The sequence below is a fragment of the Choloepus didactylus genome, chromosome 2, assembly GCF_015220235.1.
Source record: "Choloepus didactylus isolate mChoDid1 chromosome 2, mChoDid1.pri, whole genome shotgun sequence".
Classification (NCBI taxonomy): Eukaryota; Metazoa; Chordata; class Mammalia; order Pilosa; family Megalonychidae; genus Choloepus; species Choloepus didactylus.
The window spans coordinates 238,327,984-238,354,462 of record NC_051308.1 but is presented as its reverse complement, the minus strand read 5'-3'; the positions used below and the strand labels follow the sequence as shown (position 1 = coordinate 238,354,462).

Genomic DNA, 26,479 nt, shown 5'->3' with positions numbered 1-26,479 from the left:
AGTATTACCGGGAGCTTCTTAGAAATGCAGAATCTCAGGCCCTACCTCAGACTGTCTCATCAGAATAAGCACTTTAATAAGATTCCCAGTATTGTTAATCCCGATGAAGTTTGAGAAACAATCAGTCTCAGGACTAGTTATAGGAGGCTCAACAGTTTTGTTCTCTTCATGTAAAAAATGAGAATAGTACCTGCAACAAAGGGTTCTACTGTCAAAGCTTCAAGGGAGCACCACAGAATATTTAGCTCTCTACTATTCTATTAAAAAAAAAATTATGCCAGTTAACCAAGATGGAGGTGTAAGATGCTCCAGGGTCTTGTTCCCCACAGAATCTTTGAACAAGTAGTAAAAACTGGCAGAGCTAATTTCTTCCAAACTCCTAAAAACAAACAAAAAAATTGTTGCAGGAGCTGGGCCAGTGCCGAATCAAGAAAACACAGCTTTAAAATGGCAGAAACTTGTGGTGCCCTTGCTGGATCTTTAGATACCCCCTCCCCAGGGTGCTGTGGAGCCAGCTCACACTCCCATTGTGGGTCCCTACTCTTGTTATGGAGAGATCAGAGTAATCCCTATGCGCATACTGGGGTGCCTGTATGTTGGTGCCCATCTACAGCTGGCAGTCTGAAAGACTGAACCAGGAAACCAGTCTCTTGCTTGCCTTTCCAGAACTTGCCCTACAAGCAGAGGCAGCACACTGACAGCTAAAGCAGTAAAAGAAACAACCAAGTCAAAGTAGCCCGGGGTAATGATTACCTGCTTTAAGACATACAACAGAACATCTGGGAGGGGGTAAAAATCTATTTCATAGGGAGTAAAGGAGACTTTGGAATTCCTGTAAAGGGGGGAATTCCTAAGATCACCAGTGAGCACAAGACCAGGACTAGAAACAGGCTCAAGACAGAGAGGACTTCACACTTTTGCCTCGGGCTGATCTTCTTGATAGGGAGGGTTAAACCCTGAAGTGGAGCACCAGCCAACACAGAGCCAATTTGCAAAGACTGTGAGAGGTGTTTTTTGCATTGGTTTCTTTGTTTTTGTTACCTCCTGGCACCCAAGGAAATCTGCCATATAACTAGTTGGATACAAACTTAAGGAACAGACAGCTCAGAGGTGAAATCCCAGCGTTAACCCCTATAAATATTAAAACGTACAGTGTGCAACAAAAGATTACAAGATAAACAAAGAAACAGGAAATGATGGCCCATCCAAAGGAACAAGATAAAAATCCAGAAACCATACACAAAGAGGACCAGAATTTGGACATACTGGACAAAGACAAAACAAACAAACAAACATCAATATGCTCAAGAAGATGGGAAAACATGGAGATAGAACTAGAAGATACCAGGAAAATGACAAATGAACAATATGAGAATCTCAATAAGAGATAGTAGTTTTAAAAAGGAACCTGACAGAACTACCGGAGATGAAGACCACAATAAGTGAAATGAGAAATTCTCTAGAGGGTTTTAACAGCAGGTTGCAACTGCTAGAAGAAAGAATCAGTGACCTCGAAGGCAAGACAATATAAATGATTCAAGCTGAGGAGCAGAGAGGGAAAAGAATGAAAAAGAGGGAACAGAGCTTAAGAAACCCATGGGACACCATCAAGTATACCAATATACGCATTATGGGTGTCCCACAAGGAAAAAGAAAGAGAAAAAGTGGTAGAAGGAATATCTGAAGACATAATGGCTCGAAAGTTCCCAAATTAAATAAAAGACATGCATATACACATTCAGGGAACCCAATGACCCCAAACAGTTTAAACTCAAAGAGAATCCAGTCCAGACACACAGTACTCAAACTGTCTATGGCCAAGGACAAGGAGAGAGTTGTGCAAGCTACAAAAGAAACGCAATGTGTTATGTACAAGGGAGTTCCAATAAGATTAGTATGTACAGGAGCATCCCAAGAAGATTAAATGCGATTTCTCATCAGAACCCATGGAGGCAAGATGGCAGTGGGATGAAATATTCAAAGTACTGACAGAAAATAATTGCCGACCAAGAATTTTATGTCTGGTGAGACTGTCTTTCAACAATGAGGGAGAGATTAAGACATTCCCAGATACACACAAGCTGAGGGAGTTTGTCACCACTAGTGTAGCCCTACAAACAATGCTAAAGGGAGTTTTCCAGACTGAATGGAAAGGACAGTAGACAGTGGACCAAAGCAGCATAAAGAAAAAAAGACCTCTGATGAAGGTAAACATAAGGGTAACTACGAATGTCAGTAGTATCGTATTGTAATTTTTGGTATGTAGCTCTACTTTTTACTTCTTAAAGGTTCTAAAATTCCATATGCATAAAAAGTAATGATAAATTGATGGTTTTCAACATACAATGTATAAAGATATAATTTGTAACAAGTATAACCAAAAGGTGGGGAACGGAGGGGCACAGGAACAGTGTTTGTATATGCTATTGAAGTTAAGCTGGTATCATTTCAAATGTGATTTTTACACATTCAGGATATTAAATTTAACATCTTTGATAGCCACAAAGAAAATATCTGAAAAATATATACAGAGGAAATAAGAAGGGACTCAAAATGGTACACTACAAAGAATCAAATAAATATCAGAATAGCAATAACAGAAGAATTGGGAGACATAAAAGTCATAAGACTTACAAAGACCAAACGGCAAAACGGTAGAAGAAAAGTCCTGCATTATCAGTAGTTACTTTAAAAATACAGGGATTAAACTCTCCAGACAAAAGGCAGACATTGGCGAACGGATAAAAAAAGTATGATCCAAATAAGTGATGTTTACAAGAAACTCATGTTAGATTCAAAGACACATGTAGGTTGAAAGCGAAAGGATGGAAAAAAAATATTCTATGCAAATAGTACCAAAAAGTGAGTTGTGGTAGCTGTACTAATATCAGATGACATAGATTTTAAATCAAAAACTGTTACAAGGGACAACAAAGGACACTATATATTAATAAGTTGTCAATTCCGCAAGAAGACTTACCAATTACAAATATATATGCACATAACTGTAGAGCCCCAGAATATACGAAGCAAATATTTACACATTGAAAGGAGAAATACAGTTCTACATTAATAGGAGACGTCAAAACATCTACTTTTAAAAATGGATAGAATATCTAGATAGAAGATCAATAAGAAAACAGGAGGCTCGTATGATCCTATAAACCAACTATATCTAACAGACACAGACAGAACACTTCACCCAACAGCAACAGAACACACATTCTTCTCAAGTGCACGTAGATCATTCTCCAGGATAGACCATATGTTGGGTCACACAAGAAGTTTCAATAAATTTAAAAACATTAAATCATACCATGATTCTTCTCCAACCACAACTGGATGAAGCTAGAAGTCAATAACAGGGAGAACTGGAAAACTCACAAATAAGTGGACATTAACACAATGTACTCTTAAACAACCAACAGGTCAAAGAAGAAACCAAAATGGAAATTAGGAAATAATTTGAGGCAAACAAAAACAAAAACATCAAAATTTGTGGGAAGCCACAAAGACTGTGCTGAGAGTAAAATTTATGGCTCTAAATGCCTATATTAAAAAAGAAAGCTTTCAAATCAGACCTAACCTCAGAGCTAGAAGAACTAGAAAAAGAAGAGCAAATTAAACCAAAAGTGAGCAGAAGGAAATAACAAAGATTAGAACGGAGAAATGAAAAAGAGAATAAAAAATGAATAGAGAGAATCAACTGAACCAAAAGTTGTCGTTTTAAAAAAGTCAATAAATATCAACAAGCCTTAAGCTACACTGACAAAAAGAAAAAGAGACCGGATGTAAATAACTAATTTTGCAACTGAAAGGGGGAGGGGGAAATTACTATCAATACCACAGAAATAAAAAGTATTATAAGAACTACTGCTTGCCAACAAATTTAAATACCCTAGATGAAATGGACAAATTCCTAGAAACACCCAAACTATCTAAATTGACTCAAAAAGAAATAGACGATCTCAATAGTCCACATAACAAGTAAAGGTATTTAATCAGTTATCAAAAACTTCCCAAAAAGAAAAGCCCAGGATCAGTTCACATCACTGGTGAATTTTACCAAACATTCCAAGAACAATAAACACTAAAAAACAGAAGTCAAGGAAACACTTCAAAATTCATTCTATGAAGCCAACATCGCCCAAAAACCAGAGCCAGAGAAAGATACCATGAGAAAAAAAAATTACAGACCCACATGAACATATAGGCAAAACTCAACAAAATACATTTTAAAAAGGAAACTGTCAGAACTACAAATTGAATCAACAGCACATTATCAAGTGAGGTTTATCCCAGGAATGCAAGAGTAGTTCAAGAGAAGAAAATAAATTAACGTAATATACCACATTAATAGAACACAGGGAAAGAAACTATTATCTCAATCGACACAGAAGAGGCATCTGACAAAATTCAACACCCCTTCTTGATAAAAACACTTAGAAAACTAAGAAAAGAAGGAACTTCTTCAACATGGCAAACAGCATATATGAAAAACCAACAGCTAACATGGTACTCAATGGTGAAAGACTGAAAGCTTTCTCTAGATTAGGAAAAAGACAAGGCCGCCTACTGTCACTATTATTCAACATTGTACTAGAAGTTCTAGTCAGAGCAATTAGGAGAGAAAAAGAAAGAAAAATGCTTCCAAATTGGAAAAGTAGAAGGGAAGCTTTCCCTATATGCAGATGACATGATCCTATATATAGAAAATCCTGAAAAATTCGTAAGATGCCAGAACAATAAATTCAGCAAAGCGGCCAGGTACAAGATCTACATGCAGAAAACAAGTATTTCTATGCACTAGTTATAAACACTCTAAAGATGAAACTTTTCAAGAAACAATTTCCATTTACAATAGCAACTAAAAGAATCAAATACCAAAGAATAAATTTGGTCAAGGATATAAAGGACCTGTACATGGAAAAACTACAAAATATTGCTGAAAGAAATCAAAGAGGTCCTAAATAAATGAAAGGACACTCCACATTCATGGATTGGAAGGCTAAATACTGTTAAGATGTCAATTCTACCCAAAATGACATACAGATTTCAATGCAATCCCAGTCAAAATTCCAATAGCCCTTTGCTGAAATGGAAAAGCCAATCATCAAGTCTATACAGAAGGGTAAGTGGTCCCAAAGAGCCAAAAGCAATTTGGAAAAGAAGAACAAAGTTAGAGGATTCACAATTTCCAGTTTTAAAATGTATTACAAAGCTACATTAATTGAAACAACATGGACTTGGCACAAAGACAGATATATAGACCAATGGAATCAAATTAGGAGTTCAGAAATAGACCCCACATCCATAGCGAATTCATTTTTGACAACGGTAACAAGTTCATTCAGTTGGGAAAGAACTATCTCTTCAACAAATGTGCTGTGAAAACTGGATATCCATATGCAAAAGAACAAAGGTGAACCCCTACCTCACATAAAAATTAACCCCAAAATGATCAAAGACCTAAATACAGGAGCCAGAACTATAAACCTCCTAGAAGAAAACTTACGGAAGCAACTTCAAGATCTTGTGTTAGGCAATGGTTTCTTAAGACTTTACACCAAAAGCATGAGCAACAACTTTCTGATAAATGGGATTTCATCAAAATTAAAAACTTCTGTGCATCAAAGGACTTCATCATGAAAGTAAAAAGACAGCCTAAAGAATGGGAGAAAATCTTTTGAAACCACATATCCGATAAGGGTTTAATAACCAGAGTACATAAAGAACTTCTACAACTTAACAATAAAAAGACAACCCAATTAAAAAATAAACAAAAGATTTGAAGAGACGTTTGTCCAAAGAAGACACACAATTGGCCAATAAACACATGAAAACATGCTCAACATCATTAGCCATTAGGAAAATGCAAATCACAACCACAATGAAACACCATTTCACACCCACCAGAATAGCTACTATTAAAAAAGAAAAAGGGAAAATAAGTGTTGGAGAAGATGTGAAGAAATAACACTTGTTCATTGAGGGTAGGAATATAAAATGGTGCAGCCACTGTGGAAAACAGTTTGGCAGTTCCTCAGAAAGTTACGTATAGAATTACGATATGACTCAACAATTCCACTTCTAGGTATATACCCCAAAGAATTGCAAACTCAGATATTTGCACACCGAAATAGGGCCATTATTCAGAACTGCCAAAAGATGGAAGCTTCCCAAATGTCCATTAAAAGAAGAATGGATAAACAAAATATGGTATATACATATAATGAAATATTATTCAGCCATAAAAAGGAATGAAGTTCTGATACACGGGACAACATAGATGAACCTTGAAGACATCATGTTGATTGAAATAAGTCAGACACAAAAGGACAAATATTGCATTATCTCACTGATGTGAAACAACTAGAATAAACAAATTCATAGAGTCAGACACTAGAATACAGGTTATCAGGGGTCAGGGTAGGGATAGGGAATGGGGAGTTAATACTTAATTGGTACAGAGTTTCTTTTTGGGGTGACAGAAATATTTTGTTAATGAATGGTTATGATGTAGCACAATACTGCAAATGTAATTAACACTACTAAATTATATATATGTGAAAGTGGTTAAAAGAGGAAATTTTGCGTTGTATATATGTTACTAGAATAAAAACTTAAAAAACCACATAGGACTGTAAAACACAAATACTGAATCTTAATGTAAACTGTGGTTATTGTTAATAATATAATTATAATAATACTGTGTCATCAATTGTAACAAAGGTACCACACTAAAGTAAAGTGTTCATAATGGAAAAACTGCATGTGTGTGTGTTTGGGGGGGTGGTATATAACGGGAACTCTTTGTTTTCTGAATGATTTTTCTGTAATCCTACAATTTCTATAATAAAAGCTTTTAAAGAAAATTAGAATTTGGATACTTGGAGTAAGATAAAATTTCCTAAGTTCATGGTATCAATTTCCAGAAAGACTCTTACTTAGTTTTTGCTTGCCTTAAACTGAAGGTAGGAAGATCTGAAACTTTCAGACCGGAAAGAAGAGCAGGGCTCTCCTTCCCAAGTGTGCCGGGAAACAAGGGACCTGCCTTTTGGAGGTTGATGGTGCTGACGTGGAGTTTCTTCATGGGTCCTGTTTCTACCGGTCCACTAGCCAGTGCATCCCCTTGGCCACTCCTCAGCATTCGATGCTGGTAAATCAGAGGATCCTCCTCTTCATCAGCAAGGGTGTATCCCTGAAACCAGAAGTTTAGAGGAAACACCCGCAACTCCACTAGACTCCACCCCCCACCCCCATTAAAACCATCCTTAAACCTGGGGGAGGTTCACACCTTTTGGAAGAGCCAGGATTTCAACATGAAGTAAAAAGTTACATATATGCACAAAACAAATTACGGGTGGTACATTCCGCAGAGTGGACCAATTTGTATTTGCTGGTCGCTCCTTGTTACTGACAAGTATAAACTTAGTATAAGCATTTAGCCATTTAGCTGGCAAAGATGAAACAACAGTGAGCAAAGGTAAAACTGATGAAGTGGTTGGAGCAGGGATGGCAAACAGCCCCTCCCTGTTTCTCTGTGGTCCAAGGGCTAAGAATGCTTTTATATTTTGAAATGGTTGGGGGTTAAAAAAAAAGAAGATTAAGATTTCATAATCATTTAAGATCCAAATTTTGGTGTTTATATGCAAAGTCTGACTGTAATGCAGCCATGTTCATTTATTTACCTATTGCCTATTGCTCATTTCACGCTATAATGAGAGCTAGGTAGCTGCAACAGAGACTATAAAGCCCACAAAGCTTTATAGAAAACTTCTGCTGACCCTTAGCTTACAGCCAAAAAGCTAGATTCATTGCAATAGCTGAGGTGTCAAGAGCACCACCAATTAGGAAAGAAAATGGGGATCTGAAACAGAAACAAAATGTAGCTCACCTTGACAATTCTACAGATGAGCACATCGTAGCGCTGATGATTGATTCGATGTCGCACCAGAACTTTATTCACCATTGGAATGAAAATTTGATACTAAAAAGGAGGAAGAGATCAGAAACCATTACTATGGAGACTGTAAAGTAGAGAAAGTATATTACTGCAATTAGAACTGTTTCTTCTGGGTTTGGGAGTAGCTCTGTGGTATTTAGGAGCATCCCTTTTATCACCACCACTATTATCCTAGTCCAAGGCCCCATCATCTTTCAACCAGATTACTGCAATGGCCTCTTAATAGTTCTCTCTCCTTCCACCCTTGCCCCTCCAGTCTATTTTTCCACACAGCACTGAGAGTAATTATCTTAAAATGTTAAGTCAGATCATATTACTTCTCTGCTCAAAATCCTCCAAGGATATCCAGTCTTGCTCCGAGTAAAAGCCAAAGTACTTTCTATGGCCTACAATGGTGATTACAAACTTTAGTGGGCATCAGAGTCACCTGGAGCACTTACAAAGCCAGAGATTGTTTTTCTTCTACGGCCAGAATTTCTAATTCAGCAGGTCTGGGGTGAGGCTTGAGAATTTGCATTTCTAACAAATTCCCAGGTGATGCAGATACTGTTTGGCCAGGGATCACATTTTGAGAATTACTGGCCTATAAGATCCAGTACCCTCAGCCCCACGGCTTATTTCTACAACCTCAACTGCAAGTACTCTGTCCCTTGCTCACACCTCTGAAGTCACACTGCTCGCCTGGCCGTGTCCTGAAGCCTGCTACAATCTCACAGCCTTTGCATTTCTTGTTTTTTCTGCCTGCATGCTATTCCCCAGGCTGGGCCTTTACTTAGGACTCAACTCATCAGAAAGACTATCCCTGTCTACCCTAAATGAACAGCACCTCTCTCTACTCACACCCATCACTCTTATAAAACAAACAGTGTTTATTTGTCTTGCTCTATTAGACTGTAAACACTATGAGAGCAAGGACATTATTCTGTTTACTATATTGTCCCCAGAATAGCCCTTAGCTCACACAGGTGCTCAACAAATAGTTGCTGAATAAATGAAGAAAAGAGAAAAGCAGATGACTCCATGTTCTCTGATGGTGGCTGAGACCCGGACACTAATACATATTTCTTTAGGACTCCTTCCATGATTACCTTCTTCCCCAGTTGAAAGACAAGTGACGACAGCGTGTCCATGGCTGTGGGGCGCAGTTCCGGGCTCTGGTCCAGTGTTCGAACGATGGGGTGAATAATCCGTGAGGCATAGTCGGTGAAATCCAGGGACTCGGTCAGGCGGTCCACTGTCTCCAATGCTGCCCTACAACAATTGCTAATGTACAGTAAGTGCTAACCGATGGTACCAAAGTAACAGAAATGGCTGAGGGTTACTTTAGGAATCAGCAATGAATGGGAAGGAATGGCATCTGAGGTATTTTGGGTAGATCCAACTTATGCTCTAGTAGGATGAAGGGAGTTAAGATTTTCATAAACCTTGGAAACTTCTGGACTAAAATTATGGCAGCTGAAATAACAGGAGCAGCAACAACAAAATAGAAAGATGGCTTGGGAACTTAAGAAAAGGACATTTTCAACAAAATATTGAAAGCTTGTTGACTATTAGTGCAAAAGGCAGGTGCTTACTTTCGAGATGGTAGTGGAACTTCGGGGGCATCAAACAACTTCACAATAGGAGGCAACAACAAGTGCAGATAGTCATCCAGGTTGGCGCCAAACAACTGGATGGCAGTCAATAACTGCAAAAGAGACCAAAAGCATGGCCAACGATCAAATACAGAGAGCTATCGCATATCTAAGTACATGCAGAGGGGAAGTGGTATGGATAATTCAAAATTCTGGAGGACTCTGGAAAGTCTTTTTTAAGTGGCTTTGAACTACATTTTTTGGGTTGTACTTTTTCTTTCTCATTTTATTTTGCTTATACATTACTTCGTTTTCTCTGAGTTTATTTCAATTGATAAGCAATTGGTTGTTAGGTAACAGAGAAAATTGATCTGGGATAAAACATTTACCAAGAATAATCCATAAAAGGGGATAAAACATAAAGATAACCAATAGAGGATTATTAACTTTCTGTAAACTGTAAATTGTAAGCACCAGGTATTAGTATTCTTTGGATTCAGTATTGCGGACTAGGCATTAACCCGTGATTCAGAAAGGGGTCCCTTCTCTAGCTGAGCATCCAGGAACTCTGAATCAAGCCAGAAACCTTTCTAGAGGATGCCCTAGGCTACTTACCTTGATAGAGACAATGCGGCCTGGGCTGTTGTCATGCATGAAAACGCGCAGCATGTGCGGAATCAGCTGGGGCAGGTAGAGTTTAAATTCACCCCCAAGAGCCACCACAATTTGCTCAATCAGAAGAATGATTGTGCTCTGGATTGAGGTGTTCATGACCCAGAATTCCTAGAAGGAGGGTAGAGACAGGGAAGCATATATTTCTGCTGAAAAATAAACCAAGGAACCGGGAGGACCAAAAAGAAGTACAACGCAGTGGTCTGCCCCAAGCTGAACTCCTTCCCTATCCTCCTCTCTCACTGTGCCCCTTCTTGTATCCTATGTAACAGCCACATCGAACAAATTAAACTGCACTCCCCCAAATACCCCAGGCTACCTCACTTCCATGAGCTTTGCTTATGCCGTTTGCTTCTTTTGTCTGGAATCCCATTTTCCACTCAGCTAAGCTCTATCTGTCTTTCTAGACCAGGTTCAAGCCTTACTTCTCTTATGAAGCCTTTCATGTTCTCCTCATAAATCACCCACTTTGGGTCCTTTTACATTCTCCTTTTCTAGCACTGGTGAGGCTTAATTTTCTGTCACTCTTCCTCTACTAGACTATAGGCTATTTTTTTTTTTTCTCATCAATAATTTTTATATTGATTGCATATAGAAACAATGACATTTTAGATATATTTGATAAGCCTATTTGTTCTGGTTTGTTAATGCTGCCATTGTATTTGATATATATATTATAGATATATTTCTATATCTATAATATAGATATCTATCTATATCTATACAGACATCCATATCTATCTGACTATAGGCTATTTAAGAGCAATAACACTCCTCTGATTCATCTCTGAATTCCCAGAATCTATCAGACACCTGGCACACTCTAGCCATCCAAACAAATGTTTACAGAATGAAAAAATGACTAAATCTGAATCAGTCTAAGAGGTCTGAAGTTGACCAAAGTGGATACTTCACTTTGGGTGCCACCTGACCTCTACTAGAGGGTTGCTTCAGTGCTACCAAGATTTCTTGTCTTTTCTGGATTTAGGCTTTGCTATATAGCATCTGACATCTGTCCCAATCAGTTAGGAAGACTGAAGCCATGCTAGGTGAGCACAAAATTGGAACACAATATCTAACATTCCTGGCCATCATTTATCACTGCTCAATGATATGAGCAGGAGTGGTACATTTACTTTAAGTGAATACAGTTATTCCATCAACAAACGTCCACAATGGTCTATCTTAGGGAGTACGCTGTGCTAGGCACTCACTGGTACAGTCCCAGAAGGAAAGCTAGACACTTCATAGTTACTTAAATTAACCACATCACTAGACTGAATCAGATGCCTGGAATTGTAGATCTGACTCTTCTTCCTAGTAGGTGAATAATAAGCCACGGGTAAGTGACTTTACTCTCAGCTGTCCTTTCCTCATCTGCAAAACAGGGTTGACATCTGACTTCCTAACTTCACAGGACTACCGTGTGGAACAAATGAGATATGGAATGGCAAAGAATTTAGAAAACTACAAAGTACTTCATAAATACAAAATATTACTGATAACAAAGATACTGTTTAATATGATGGAGGATGTGGTTGAATGACTACATTTTAGGTTAATGCAGATACTGAAATAAGTAGTGTATAATACACAGGAGAGGATGTTAAAAGTCTATGAGAGCCCCTTCTATGTCTTTAGTCAGTCAATGATTTTTGAAAATCCATCCTCTTCCTCAATACCCAAACCATTTTCAGTTGTGGATAGGGCCACAGAACGCTACAGAAGTTACGAAAGTAAAAAAGTTGGCCAACTGGTACTACTGCAAGGTAAACTGGCCAGAGCCTGACTCTAGGAAAAGCTGTCATTTCAAATCAATTTAAAAAGATAGTTGCCTACCACGGTCTTTAAAATTTCCAGAGTAGGAGATTTAATGATAATAGAAACTCTAATAAGGATGGCAATAATTGGACAATCATACCCTTGGGACCCCTAAATAATTCAGAGTGGAAGTCAATGAAAAAGGGACAAATTCTCAGATGAAAGACCTTACAGAAATGTAAGTATTTCTATTTTTTTTTAAAAAAAGAATTATAACAGTTTAGAAAGTAAAAATCACACTAGGGACTGCTGGTAAACACTTCTTTCTCTCCACTTGGAGAGAAATACTCCCTCTGAAAAATCTATTTTCTCTAGAAAAAAAAAAAAGCTTTGTCAAAAAAACCCACAAATTTTATGGCCCCTACAGATTCTCTGATGTTCGTTCACATGGACCACACTCTGCTTTCTTTAGAGAAAGGCTCGTCCTCTCAGCTTGTTACCATTTGCTCTCACAGGGGTTTCTCTACCTCAAAGAAGCCAGACAGCCTGCCCAGGGATGTCAGTCAGATCACTGTTCACAAAGACTGTTCTCTTCCCAGGCTCAGGAGAGCTCATTAAAATGCCCAGGATCAAGAGATAAAGGAAGAGTCCCCCACTGCACTTTCTCTATCTTAAATGAAATGAAAGCTGTATTTTGTAGGAATGAAGCTCCGGCCTCAAATCCCTGTGTTCAACAAATGATGCTGGGAGAACTGGATCTTCATATGCAAAACAACAAAGATGGACCCCTACCTCACACCACATACAAAAATTTACTCAAAACGGATCAAAGGACTAAACATAAGAGCCAGAATTATAAAACTCCTAGAAGGAAACATAGAGAAGTAACTTCAAGACCTTGTGTTAGGCAATGGTTTCTTAAAACACTTTTTACCAAAAGCATGAGCAACAACTTTTTGATAAATGGGATTTCATCAAAATTAAAAACTTCTGTGCATAAAAGGATTTCATCATGAGAGTAAAAAGACAACCTATAGAATGGGAGAAAATCTTTGGGAACCACATATCCAGTAAGGGTTTAATAACCAGAATACATAAAAAACTCTTATGACTCAATGATAAAAAGATAATCCAATTAAAAAATGAGCAAATAGACATTTCTCCAAAAAAGATACATAAAAGACCAATAAACATATGAAAACATGCTCAACATCATTAGCCATTAGGAAAATGCAAACCACAAACACAATGAGATATCATTTCACACCCACCAGAATGGCTACTATTATTTAAAAAAAAAAAGGAAAATAAATGTTGGAGAGGATCTGGAGAAACAGGAGAATACACATATTGTTGGTGGGAATTCAAAATGGTACAGCCATTGTGGAAAATAGTTTGGCAGTTAGTTCCACAGAAAGTTAAATAAAGAATTACCATATGACCCAGCAATCCCACTCCTAGGTATATACCTCAAGGAACTGAAAGCAGGGACTCAAACAGATATTTGCATACCAAAGCTCACAGTGGCATTATTCACAAATGCCAAAAGATGGAAGCTTTCTAAGTGTCCATCAACAGACTGAAAGGATAAACAAAATGTGGTATATATACATGTGATAGAATATTGTTCAGCCATAAAAAGGAAGTTCAGATACATGTAATAACATGGATGAACCCTGAAGGCATCATATTGAGTGAAATAAGTCAGATGCAAAAAGACAAATATTTTATGATCTCACTGAAAAGAAATAATTAGAATAAGCAAATCCTTAGAGTTGGAAACTAGAATACAGGTTACCAGGGGCTGGGGAGGGGGAAGGGAATGGGGAATTAATGCTTAATTGGCACAGAGCTTCTGTTTGGGGAGAAGGAAATGTTTAGGTAATAGTCAGTGGTGACAGTAGCATATTATTGTAAGTGTAATTAACACCACTGAATTATATACTTGAATTCAAGGAAAATTTAAGTTGTATATACGTCACTAGAATATTTAAAAAATAACCACAGGACTCTATAATACAAACAGTGAACACTAATGTAAACTTTGGATTATAGTTAATAGTATTTTTACAATGATATTGTTTCATCAGTTGTAAGAAAGGTATTACACTAATGCAAAATGCTAATGATAGAGAAAACTGTGTGTATGAGAGAAAACTGTGTGTATGAGAGGGGGGTATGGGAACTCTGAATTCTGGGCCTGATTTTTCTATAAATCTACAACTTATACAATAAAAAAAAAACACTCTGTGCTCTGGTCATAAGTCTCTTTTGGGGGAGTAACTCATAGATTACTTCAGCTTCATACTACAAGGACACTTTCCTTCTCCCCAGCCCCTCCCCTCCAAAAGAAGCCACTGGGCTCTGTCACATTCTGCCTAAAAGTTCCTTGCACAGAGGCCTCTGTGGGAGGAGTCAGGGAATAGAGAAGCTTTCAGTTGCTTATATATGTATGAGTTTTTCAGTTCTGAGACCCAGATGCTGGCAAATTACATTTCTAAAGTCAGCCGTTTTGATTTTGGTCCTGCTGCCTCCTCCAAGCTAACCATAAAGGTCTAGTGTAGAAGAACATAAATCACCTTCCACCTTGTGGTAGTTTGGAACTGTTATGTACCCCAGAAAAGGCCATATTCTTTTTTTTTTTTTTTTTTTAATTTTTATTGGGATTGTTCAGATACCATACAATTACCCAAAGATCCAAAGTTTACAATCAGTTGCCTCTGGTACCCTCATACAGCTGTGCATCCATCACCGCACTTAATTTTTGTTCAATTTTTAGAAACTTTTCATTACTCCAGACAAGAAATAAAGTGAAAGATGAAAAAAAAAAAAGGAAACTCAAATCCTCCCATATCCCTAACCAACCCCCCTCAATTGTTGACTCGTGTTGGTATAGTACATTTGTTACTGTTTATGAAAGAGTGTTGAAATACTACTAACTGTAGTATATAATTTGCAATAGGTATATATTTCTTCCCTATATGCCCCTCTATTATTAACTTCTAGTTATATTGTCATACATTTGTTCTGGTTCATGGAAGATTTTTCTAATATTTGTACAGTTAATCATGGACATTGCCCACCATAGGATTGAGTTTTATACATTCCCATCTTTTGACCTCCAACTTTCCTTCTGGTGACATAAATGACTCTGAGCTTCCCCTTTCCACCTCATTCACACACCATTTGGCACTGTTAGTTATTCTCACATCTTGCTACTGACACCTCTGTTCATTTCCAAACATTTAAGTTCATCCTAGTTGAACATTCTGCTCACACTAAGCAACCGCTCCCCATTCTTAAGCCTTGTCCTATATCTTGGTACCTTATATTTCATGTCTATGAGTTTACATATCATAATTAGTTCCTATCAGTGAGACCCTGCAATATTTGTCCTTATGTGTCTGGCTTATTTCACTCAGTATATTGCCCTCGAGGTTTTGTCATCAACCCATTTTTTTTTTTTTTTTAAATGGTTTTGTTCACACACCATACATTCCACCCTAAGTAAACAAGTGATGGTTCTCTGTATGGTCACATATTTATGTGTTCACCACCTTCACCACTATCTATATAAGGGCATCTACATTTCTTCCACAAGGCAGGAGGGAGAGTCAAAGGTAGAGAGGCAAAAGAAAGAGGAAAAAAAAACGACAGCTAGGAAGTAGCAAAAGGAAAAGTAACCTTAAATCAAAGTAGAGTAAAAGTCAGACAACACCACCAATGTCAAGTGTCTAACATGCCTCCCCTATTCCCCCCTTATCTGCATTTACCTTGGTATATCACCTTCGTTACATTAAAGGAAGCATAATACAATGATTCTGTTAGTTACAGTCTCTAGTTTACATTGATTGCATCCCTCCCCCAATGCCTCCCCATTTTTAACACCTCGCAAGGTGACATCTGCTTGTTCTCCCTCATAAAAGAACATATTTGTACATTTTATCACAATTGTTGAACACTCTAGATTTCACCAAGTTACATAGCCCCATTCTTTATCTTTCCTCCTTTCTTCTGGTGTCTCACATGCTCCCAACCTTCCTCTCTCAACCTTATTCATAGTTATCTTTGTTCAGTGTACTTACATTGCTGTGCTACCGTCCCCCAAAATTGTGTTCCAAACCATGCACTCCTGTCTTCTCCTATCACTCTGTAGTGCTCCCTTTAGTATTTCCTGTAGTGCGGGTGTCTTGTTCACAAAGTCTCTCATTGTCTGTTTGTCGGAAAATATTTTGAGCTATCCCTCATATTTGAAGGACAGCTTTGCTGGATGTAGGATTCTTGGTTGGCGGTTTTTCTCTTTCAGTATCTTAAACATATCACACCACTTCCCTCTTGCCTCCATGGTTTCTGCTGAGAGATCCGCACATAGTCTTATTAAGCTTCCTTTGTATGTGATGGATTGCTTTCGTCTTGCTGCTTTCAGTATTCTCTTTGTCTCTGAGATTTGATAATCTGATTATTAAGTGTCTTGGTGTAGGCCTATTCAGATCTATTCTGTTTGGAGTATGCTGCGCTTCTAGGATCTGTAATTTAATGTCTTTCAGAAGAGATGGGAAATTTTCATTGATTATTTCCTCTATTATTGCCTCTGCCCCTTTTCCTTTCTCTTCTCCTTCTGGGACACCAATGATACGTACATTCTTATATTTTGTTTCATCCTTAAGTTCCTGGAGATGTTGCTCATATTTTTTCATTCTTTTCTCCATCTGCTCCTTTGCTTGTAGGCTTTCAGGTGTTCTGTTCTCTAGTTCTTGAGTGTTTTCTTCTGCCTCTTGAGATCTGCTGTTGTATGTTTCCATTGTGCCTTTCGTCTCTTGTGTTGTGCCTTTCATTTCCATAGATTCTACTAGTTGTTTTTTTGAACTTTCGATTTCTGCCTTATGTATACCCAGTGTTTTCTTTACAACCTCTATCTCTTTTGTGAAATATTCTCTGAACTTTTTGAACCGATTTAGCATTAGTTGTTTAAATTCCTGTATCTTAGTTGAAGTGTACGTTTGTTCCTTTGTCTGGGCCACAGCTTCGTTTTTCTTAGTGTAGGTTGTAATTTTCTGTTGTCTAGGCATCTGACCTCCTAGGCCACCCCAATCAGGTTTTCCCAGATGAGAACAGGCTCAGGTCACAGAAGGAGGAAATATTCAGTATCTGGTTTCCCTGATGGCTTTTTCTTAGAGGATTGATACACCTGTCAGATACTTCTGCTTTTGTCACTCAGGTGTGCACTGAAACTTTTTTTTTTTAATTTTATTTTGAAATAAATTCAAAGTTATAGGAACAGTTGCAAAAACAATACAAACCCCATACACAGAACTCCAGCACACCCTGACCCCCCTCCCCCAATACTCCAATCCACCAACATTAACATGCTGTCACACCGCTATTTCTTTCCCTCCCTCCCTCCCTATCATCCATCATCTATTGCTCTGTCTTCTGAACATATGAGAGCTAGCTGCACACATCCTTGAACAAACACTATAATTCACATATACAATTCCCATGAACAAGAACATTCTTTTAGGCAATCCCATTAAGCGCAGCTAAGAAGTACAAGAGATTCAACATTGACACAAAGCTTACATTCTATATTTCCCCCTTTTTTTTTTTTTTTTTTTTTTGCCTTATGTCTCAACTGTGTCCCTTTGAGCCTCCTGTTCTCTATCCTCAGATCCCATCCAGGGTCATCCTTGGCATTCAGTTGTCATCTATTTAGACTTTTTTTTTTTTTTTCCCCTCAATTGTGGAAACATATACACAGCCTAAATCTTTCCATTCCACCCCCTCCCTAGCATTCCATTAGTGGGATTAATCACATTTAGAATGTTGTAATGCTATCACCTTCCCACCATCTAGTACTAGAAATTTCCCTTCATCTCAAACAGCAACCCTACACTTGTTTCTTAACTCCCCATTGCTCCTTCCCCCACTTCTCTTAACCCATACTCTACTTTTCATCTCTATGGTCATATTCTCTGACAATTTCTTTGTGTTTACTGTGGGGCTTAAATTTAACCTCTTAAATCCATAACAATCTTGTTTTTCTTTGATACCAACTTAACTTCAATAGGACACATAAACTATGTTCCTATACTCCTCCATTCCCCCACCTTTATATAGTTCTTGTCAAAAATTACATATTTTACATTGAGTTCAAAACCACTGATTTGTCATTAGAGTTTGTGTATTTTATATCATGTAGGAAGTAAATAGTAGAGTTACAATTCAAAGATTATTGACTTCTATTTGTATTCCATTGTGGTCAGAGAATGGGCTTTGAATATATTCAAATTTTTTTTAAATTTATTGAGGCTTGTTTTATGTCCCAGCATATGGTCCATTCTGAAGAAAGATCCACGATCACTAGAGAAAAATGAGTGTCCTGGTGATTTGGGATGTAAGGTTCTATGTATGTCTGTTAAAATTCTCTATATCTCTTTCTCCTTTGTTTCTCTGTCTGTAGGGCTCCCTTTAGTATCTGAAGTAGGGCAGGTCTTTTATTGGCAAACTCTCTCAGCATTTGTTTGTCTGTGAAATTTTTAAGCTCTCCCTCAAATTGGAAGGAGAGTTTTGCCGGATAAAGTATTCTTGGTTGGAAATTTTTCTCTTTCAGAATTTTAAATATGTCATACCACTGCCTTCTCGTCTCCATGGTGGCCGCTGAGTAGTCACAACTTAGTCTTATGTTGTTTCCTTTGTATGTGGTGAACTGCTTTTCTCTTGCTGCTTCCAGAACTTGCTCCTTCTCTTCAGTATTTGAGAGTCTGATCAGAATATGTCTCGGAGTGGGTTTATTTGGATTTATTCTATTTGGAGTTCTCTGGGCATTTATGCTTTGTGTACTTATATTGTGTAGAAGGTTGGGGAAGTTTTCCCGAACAATTTCCTTGAATACTCTTTCTAGACCTTCACCCTTCTCTTCCCCTTCTGGGACACCAATGAGTCTTAAATTTGGACATTTTATTTTATTTATCGTATCCCCGAGATCCATTTCGATTTTTTCGATTTTTTTCTCCATTCTTTCTTTTGTTCTTTCATTTTCTGTTCTGTGGACCTCTAGGACACTGAGTCATTGTTCAACTTCCTCTAATCTTGTATTATGAGTATACAGAGTCCTTTTAATTTGGCCAACGGTTTCTTTTATTTCCATAAGATCTTCTATTTTTTTATTTACTCTTGCAATTTCTTCTTTATGCTCTTCTAGGGTCTTCTTTATTTCCTTTATATCCTGTGCCATGCTCTTCTTCATGTCCTTTGTATCTTGTGCCAAGTTTTCGTTCCTTGATTGTAGTTCTTTGATTAATTGTACCAAGCACTGTGTCTCTTCTGATATTTTGATTTGGGTGTTTGGGATTGGGTTTTCCATATCGTCTGGTTTTATCATATGCATTAAGATTTTCTGTTGTTTTTGGCCTCTTGGCATTTGCTTTGCTTGATAGGGTTCTTTCAAGTTGTAAAAAAAATACCACTCTAATTTTTCAGAAATACAAGTTGGTGGCATACACTTTCTCTAACTAACCAGCAGATGGCGTCTGCATCACCTATATCCCTCAAGTCAGTTCCCTTCAACTTTGTCTTTGTGGTGCGTGAGGAAATGATTCTTGTGGGGTTCAGTTGGTGAACTCAGTTTGAGTGTGTTGTTGGAGCTGTCCGCCCTGAACGTGGGGTGTGTGTCTGGGTGGTTAGAGAGGCAGGGCAGCTTTAATATTGAAACCTCCCAGTTTGTTCCCGGAGATTCAAGGCTGTTGCAAGAGTCTAAGCCTTCATTTCAGTTTTGCCCCAGATTTTCTCTGTCGCTGACCCACAAACCACCAGCATTGACGTAGCATCCCTGGGTATTCCGAGCGGGCCCCCCTTCTCAGCTGTGATCTTCCAGGACCTCTGCTGAGGGAAGGCTGTGCTACGTCTCAAGTGCGCGCCGTCCCTCAAGGGAAGCCCCGGGCCGCCAAGCTGTGCAGGGGTGCTCTCAGCCTGATGCAGACATGGCTGAATGGGGCGTCTCAACCCCCCCCCCCCTATTTCGCACAGTTCCTCCTTCTCAGCTCCGGGACAACTGGTGCGGCTCTGGGCTGTGGGCACAGCCCTGGGCAGGAGAGTCTTCAGCCCGCCAGGGTGCCAGCTGCAAGCAGGGTTTCTTTCTCCTTTTGGCCCTCCCCTCCGCTCCCCTGGCCCTGAGGAAATCTGCAGCAGGCTATCCTCCACACCAGACACCGAGAGGTTCGCTCAGCCTGCTCCTGCCATGCTTCACTGTGCAGTTCCCACCGTCGCAACTGCAGCCACTCCTGGGTTCCACCCTCCCTTTTTTTTTTAAAGAACCAGTCCGTCTGCAAACGCCAACTCCCGGCTTCCCCACACTGCAGCGCGGCTGCAGGACTTTCAGCCGGCTTACCCACTTGTTTCAGAACGCAGACTCCCGGTTTCACCAAGTGCATGGTCCCTGTGGTTCTAGCAGACCTTGTCCAGCTGGTGCATCGCGGAAACCGGTATTCTGGGTCACCTTCTGGTTGTTATCTAGTATTTTTCACGGAGGTGTTTTTTTGCCCTGTCTCACCTAGCTGCCATCTTAGGTTCTCCTGCACTGAAACTTCGAAAGCACTTGATATTCAGGAGGAAGGTGACATCCATTCCCAGTCCATGGTGGTCCCGGAGCTCGCAGAAGGCCCTAGGCGCTCCCCACGTGATGCCCGCAGCAAGGACACTTCTTCAGTCCATGTTCTTTTTTTTTTTTTTTTTATGTTTTTTTTTTTGTTTGTTTGTTTGTTTTTTAATCATCATTTTATTGAGATATATTCACATACCACGCAGTCATACAAAACAAATTGTACTTTCGATTGTTTACAGTACCATTACATAGTTGTACATTCATCACCTAAATCAATCCCTGACACCTTCATTAGCACACACACAAAAATAACAAGAATAATAATTAGAGTGAAAAAGAGCAATTGAAGTAAAAAAGAACACTGGGTACCTTTGTCTGTTTGTTTGCTTCCCCTACTTTTCTACACATCCATCCATAAACTAGACAAAGTGGAGTTTGGTCCTTATGGCATTCCCAATCCCACTGTCACCCCTCATAAGCTACATTTTTATACAACTGTCTTCGAGATTCATGGGTTCTGGGTTGTAGTTTAATAGTTTCAGGTATCCACCACCAGCTACCCCAATTCTTTAGAACCTAAAAAAGGTTGTCTAAAGTGTGCGTAAGAGTGCCCACCAGAGTGATCTCTCGGCTCGTTTTGGAATCTCTCTGCCACTGAAGCTTATTTCATTTCCTTTCACATCCCCCTTTTGGTCAAGAAGATGTTCTCCATCCCACGATGCCGGGTCTACATTCCTCCCCGGGAGTCATATTCCACGTTGCCAGGGAGATTCACTTCCCTGGGTGTCTGATCCCACGTAGGGGGGAGGGCAGTGATTTCACCTTTCAAGTTGGCTTAGCCAGAGAGAGAGGGCCACATCTGAGCAACAAAGAGGCATTCAGGAGGAGACTCTTAGGCACAAATACAGGAAGGCCTAGCCTCTCCTTTGCAGCAACCGTCTTCCCAAGGGTAAAACTTATGGTAGAGGGCTCAACCCATCAAACCACCAGTCCCCTATGTCTGTGGTCATGTTAGCAACCATGGAGGTGGGGTAGGCGAATACCCCTGCATTCTCCACAGGCTCCTCAAGGGGGCACTACATCTTTTTTTTTTTTTTTTCCTTGTTTGTCTTTTTTCTTTTTTTTTCTTTTTTTAACTTTCCCTTCTTTTTTAAATCAACTGTATGAAAAAAAAAGTTAAAAAGAAAACAAACATACAATAAAAGAACATTTCAAAGAGACCATAACAAGCGAGTAAGAAAAAGACAACTAACCTAAGATAACTGCTTAACTTCCAACATGTTCCTACTTTACCCCAAGAAAGTTACATAATATAGCAACATTTCAGTGAACTTGTTCCTACTACAATCCATCAGAAATTAACAGACCATAGTCATTTCTGGGCATCCCCAGAACGTTAAATAGCTTATCTGTTCTTCTTGGATTATTGTTCCCCCTTCCTTAATTGCTCTCTACTGCTAGTTCCCCTACATTCTACATTATAAACCATTTGTTTTACATTTTTCAAAGTTCACATTAGTGGTAGCATATAATATTTCTCTTTTTGTGCCTGGCTTATTTCGCTCAGCATTATGTCTTCAAGGTTCATCCATGTTGTCATATGTTTCACCAGATCGTTCCTTCTTACTGCCGCGTAGTATTCCATCGTGTGTATATACCACATTTTATTTATCCACTCATCTGTTGAAGGACATTTGGGTTGTTTCCATCTCTTGGCAATTGTGAATAATGCTGCTATGAACATTGGCGTGAAGATATCTGTTCGTGTCACTGCTTTCCGATCTTCCGGGTATATACCGAGAAGTGCAATCGCTGGATCGAATGGTAGCTCTATATCTAGTTTTCTAAGGAACTGCCAGACTGACTTCCAGAGTGGCTGAACCATTATACAGTCCCACCAACAATGAATAAGAGTTCCAATTTCTCCACATCCCCTCCAGCATTTGTAGTTTCCTGTTTGTTTAATGGCAGCCATTCTAACCGGTGTTAGATGGTATCTCATTGTGGTCTTAATTTGCATCTCTCTAATAGCTAGTGAAGCTGAACATTTTTTCATGTGTTTCTTGGCCATTTGTATTTCCTCTTCAGAGAACTGTCTTTTCATATCTTTTGCCCATTTTATAATTGGGCTGTCTGTACTATTGTCATTGAGTTGTAGGATTTCTTTGTATATGCAAGATATCAGTCTTTTGTCAGATACATGGTTTCCAAAAATTTTTTCCCATTGAGTTGGCTGCCTCTTTACCTTTTTGAGAAATTCCTTTGAGGTGCAGAAACTTCTAAGCTTGAGGAGTTCCCATTTATCTATTTTCTCTTTTGTTGCTTGTGCTTTGGGTGTAAAGTCTAGGAAGTGGCCTCCTAATACAAGGTCTTGAAGATGTTTTCCTACATTATCTTCTAGGAGTTTTATGGTACTTTCTTTTATATTGAGATCTTTGGTCCATTTTGAGTTAATTTTTGTGTAGGGGGTGAGGTAGGGGTCCTCTTTCATTCTTTTGGATATGGATATCCAACTCTCCCAGCCCCATTTGCTGAAAAGACCATTATGGCTCAGTTCGGTGACTTTGGGGGGCCTTATCAAAGATCAGTCGGCCATAGATCTGAGGGTCTATCTCTGAATTCTCAATTCGATTCCATTGATCTATATGTCTATCTTTGTGCCAGTACCATGCTGTTTTGGCAACTGTGGCTTTATAATAAGCTTCAAAGTCAGGGAGTGTAATTCCTCCCACTTCGTTTTTCTTTTTTAGAGTGTCTTTAGCAATTCGAGGCATCTTCCCTTTCCAAATAAATTGATAACTAGCTTTTCCAAGTCTGCAAAGTAGGTTGTTGGAATTTTGATTGGGATTGCATTGAATCTGTAGATGAGTTTGGGTAGAATTGACATCTTAATGACATTTAGCCTTCCTATCCATGAACATGGAATATTTTTCCATCTTTTAAGGTCCCCTTCTATTTCTTTTAGTAGAGTTATGTAGTTTTCTTTGTATAGGTCTTTTACATCTTTGGTTAAGTTTATTCCTAGGTACTTGATTTTTTTAGTTGCTATTGAAAATGGTATCTTTTTCTTGAGTGTCTCTTCAGTTTGTTCATTTCTAGCATATAGAAACATTACTGACTTATGTGCATTAATCTTGTATCCCGCTACTTTGCTAAATTTGTTTATTAGCTCTAGTAGGTGTATCGTTGATTTCTCAGGGTTTTCTAGATATAAGATCATATCATCTGCAAACAATGACAGTTTTACTTCTTCTTTTCCAATTTGGATGCCTTTTATTTCTTTGTCTTGCCGGATTGCCCTGGCTAGCACTTCCAGCACAATGTTGAATAACAGTGGTGACAGCGGGCATCCTTGTCTTGTTCCTGATCTTAGAGGGAAGGCTTTCAGTCTCTCACCATTGAGTACTATGCTGGCTGTGGGTTTTTCATATATGCTCTTTATCATGTTGAGGAAGTTTCCTTCAATTCCTACCTTTTGAAGTGTTTTTATCAAAAACGGATGTTGGATTTTGTCAAATGCTTTTTCAGCATCTATTGAGATGATCAATTGATTTTTCCCTTTCGAGTTTTTAATGTGTTGTAATACATTGATTGTTTTCTTATGTTGAACCATCCTTGCATGCCTGGAATGAACCCCACTTGGTCATGGTGTATGATTTTTTTAATGTGTCTTTGGATTCGATTTGCAAGTATTTTGTTGAGGATTTTTGCATCTATATTCATTAGGGAGATTGGCCGGTAGTTTTCCTTTTTGTAGCATCTTTGCCTGGTTTTGGTATTAGATTGATGTTAGCTTCATAAAATGAGTTAGGTAGTGTTCCATTTTTTTCAATGTTTTGAAAGAGTTTGAGTAAGATTGGTGTCAGTTCTTTCTGGAAAGTTTGGTAGAATTCCCCTGTGAAGCCATCTGGCCCTGGGCATTTATTTGTGGGAAGATTTTTGATGACTGATTGGATCTCTTTGCTTGTGATGGGTTGGTTGAGGTCTTCTATTTCTTCTCTGGTCAGTCTAGGTTGTTCATATGTTTCCAGGAAATTGTCCATTTCTTCTACATTATCCAGTTTGTTGCCATACAGTTGTTCATAATATCCTCTTATAATTTTTTAATTGCTTCAGGATCTGCAGTTATGTCACCTTTTTCATTCATTATTTTGTTTATATGGGTCTTCTCTCTTTTTGATTTTGTCAGTCTAGCTAGGGGCTTGTCAATCTTGTTGATCTTCTCAAAGAACCAACTTTTGGTGATATTTATCCTTTCTATTGTTTTTTGTTCTCTATGTCATTTATTTCTGCTTTAATCCTTGTTATTTCTTTTCTTGTACTTGGTTTAGGATTGGTTTGCTGTTCATTTTCTAGCTTCTTCAGTTGATCCATTAGTTCTTTGATTTTGGCTCTTTCTTCCTTTTTAATATATGCGTTTAGTGCTATAAATTTCCCCCTTAGCACTGCTTTTGCTGCATCCCATAGGTTTTGGTATGTTGTGTTCTCATTTTCATTCGTCTCTATATATTTAGCAATTTCTCTTGCTATTTCTTCTTTAACCCACTGATTGTTTAGGAGTGTGTTGTTTAACCTCCAGGTATTTGTGAATTTTCTAAGTCTCTGATGGTTATTGACTTCTAATTGTATTCCATTGTGGTCAGAGAATGTGCTTTGAATAATTTCAATCTTTTTAAATTTATTGAGGCTTGTTTTATGTCCCAGCATATGATCTATTCTGGAGAAAGTTCCGTGAGCACTAGAAAAGTATGTGTATCCTGGTGATTTGGGATGTAATGTCCTGTAGATGTCTGTTAAATCTAATTCATTTATCAGATTGTTTAGGTTTTCAATTTCCTTATTGGTCTTCTGTCTGGTTGATCTATCTATAGGAGAGAGTGATGTGTTGAAGTCTCCCACAATTATTGTGGAAACATCAATTGCTTCCTTTAGTTTTGCCAATGTTTCTCTCATGTATTTTGTGGCACCTTGATTGGGTGCATAGACATTTACGATTGTTATTTCTTCTTGCTGAATTGCCCCTTTTATTAGTATGTAGTGGCCTTCTTTGTCTCTCAAAACATCCCTGCATTTGAAGTCTATTTTATCTGAGATTAATATTGCTACACCTGCTTTCTTTTGGCTGTAGCTTGCATGAAATATTTTTTCCATCCTTTCACTTTCAGTTTCTTTGTGTCCCTGTGTCTAAGATGAGTCTCTTGTATGCAACATATAGATGGTTCATTTTTTTTGATCCATTCTGCGAATCTATATCTTTTAACTGGGGAGTTTAATCCATTTACATTCAACGTTAAAACCGTGAAGGCATTTCTTGAATCGGCCATCTTATCCTTTGGATTATGTTTGCCATATTTTTCCCTCTCTCTATTAATATCCTTTATTGTACCCATACCGAATCTCTTTAGTACTGAACCTTTCTCCAGGTCTCTCTGTCCTGTCTTTGTTTCTCTGTCTGTAGGGCTCCCTTTAGTATCTCCAGTAGGGCAGGTCTCTTGTTAGCAAATTCTCTCAGCATTTCTTTGTCTGTGAAAAATTTAAGCTCTCCCTCAAATTTGAAGGAGAGCTTTGCTGGATAAAGTATTCTTGGCTGGAAATTCCTCTCACTCAGAATTTTAAATATATCGTGCCACTGCCTTCTTGCCTCCATGGTGGCTGCTGAGTAGTCACTACTTAGTCTTATGCTGTTTCCTTTGTATGTGGTGAATTGCTTTTCTCTTGCTGCTTTCAGAACTTGCTCCTTCTCTTCTATGTTTGACAGTGTGATCAGTATATGTCTCGGAGTGGGTTTTTTTGGATTTATTCTATTTGGAGTTCGCTGAGCATTTATGATTTGTGTATTTATGTTGTTTAGAAGATTTGGGAAGTTTTCCCCCAACAATTTCTTTGAATACTCTTCCTAGACCTTTA

General features: G+C 38.5%; 1 protein-coding gene across 2 annotated transcripts in view; it reads right to left on the bottom strand.

Annotated features, from left to right (window-relative positions):
• Window positions 1–26,479, bottom strand: part of MTOR (mechanistic target of rapamycin kinase) — a 167,926-nt gene that overhangs the window by 95,031 nt on the left and 46,416 nt on the right. For both annotated transcript variants that reach the window (XM_037828532.1, XM_037828533.1), the window contains 5 exons: window positions 10,156–10,323; window positions 9,541–9,653; window positions 9,055–9,217; window positions 7,898–7,990; window positions 7,055–7,201 (listed from right to left, as the gene is read on the bottom strand). In XM_037828532.1, coding sequence (XP_037684460.1) covers window positions 7,055–7,201; window positions 7,898–7,990; window positions 9,055–9,217; window positions 9,541–9,653; window positions 10,156–10,323 — 684 coding nt within the window. The remainder of the gene's footprint in view (window positions 1–7,054; window positions 7,202–7,897; window positions 7,991–9,054; window positions 9,218–9,540; window positions 9,654–10,155; window positions 10,324–26,479) is intronic.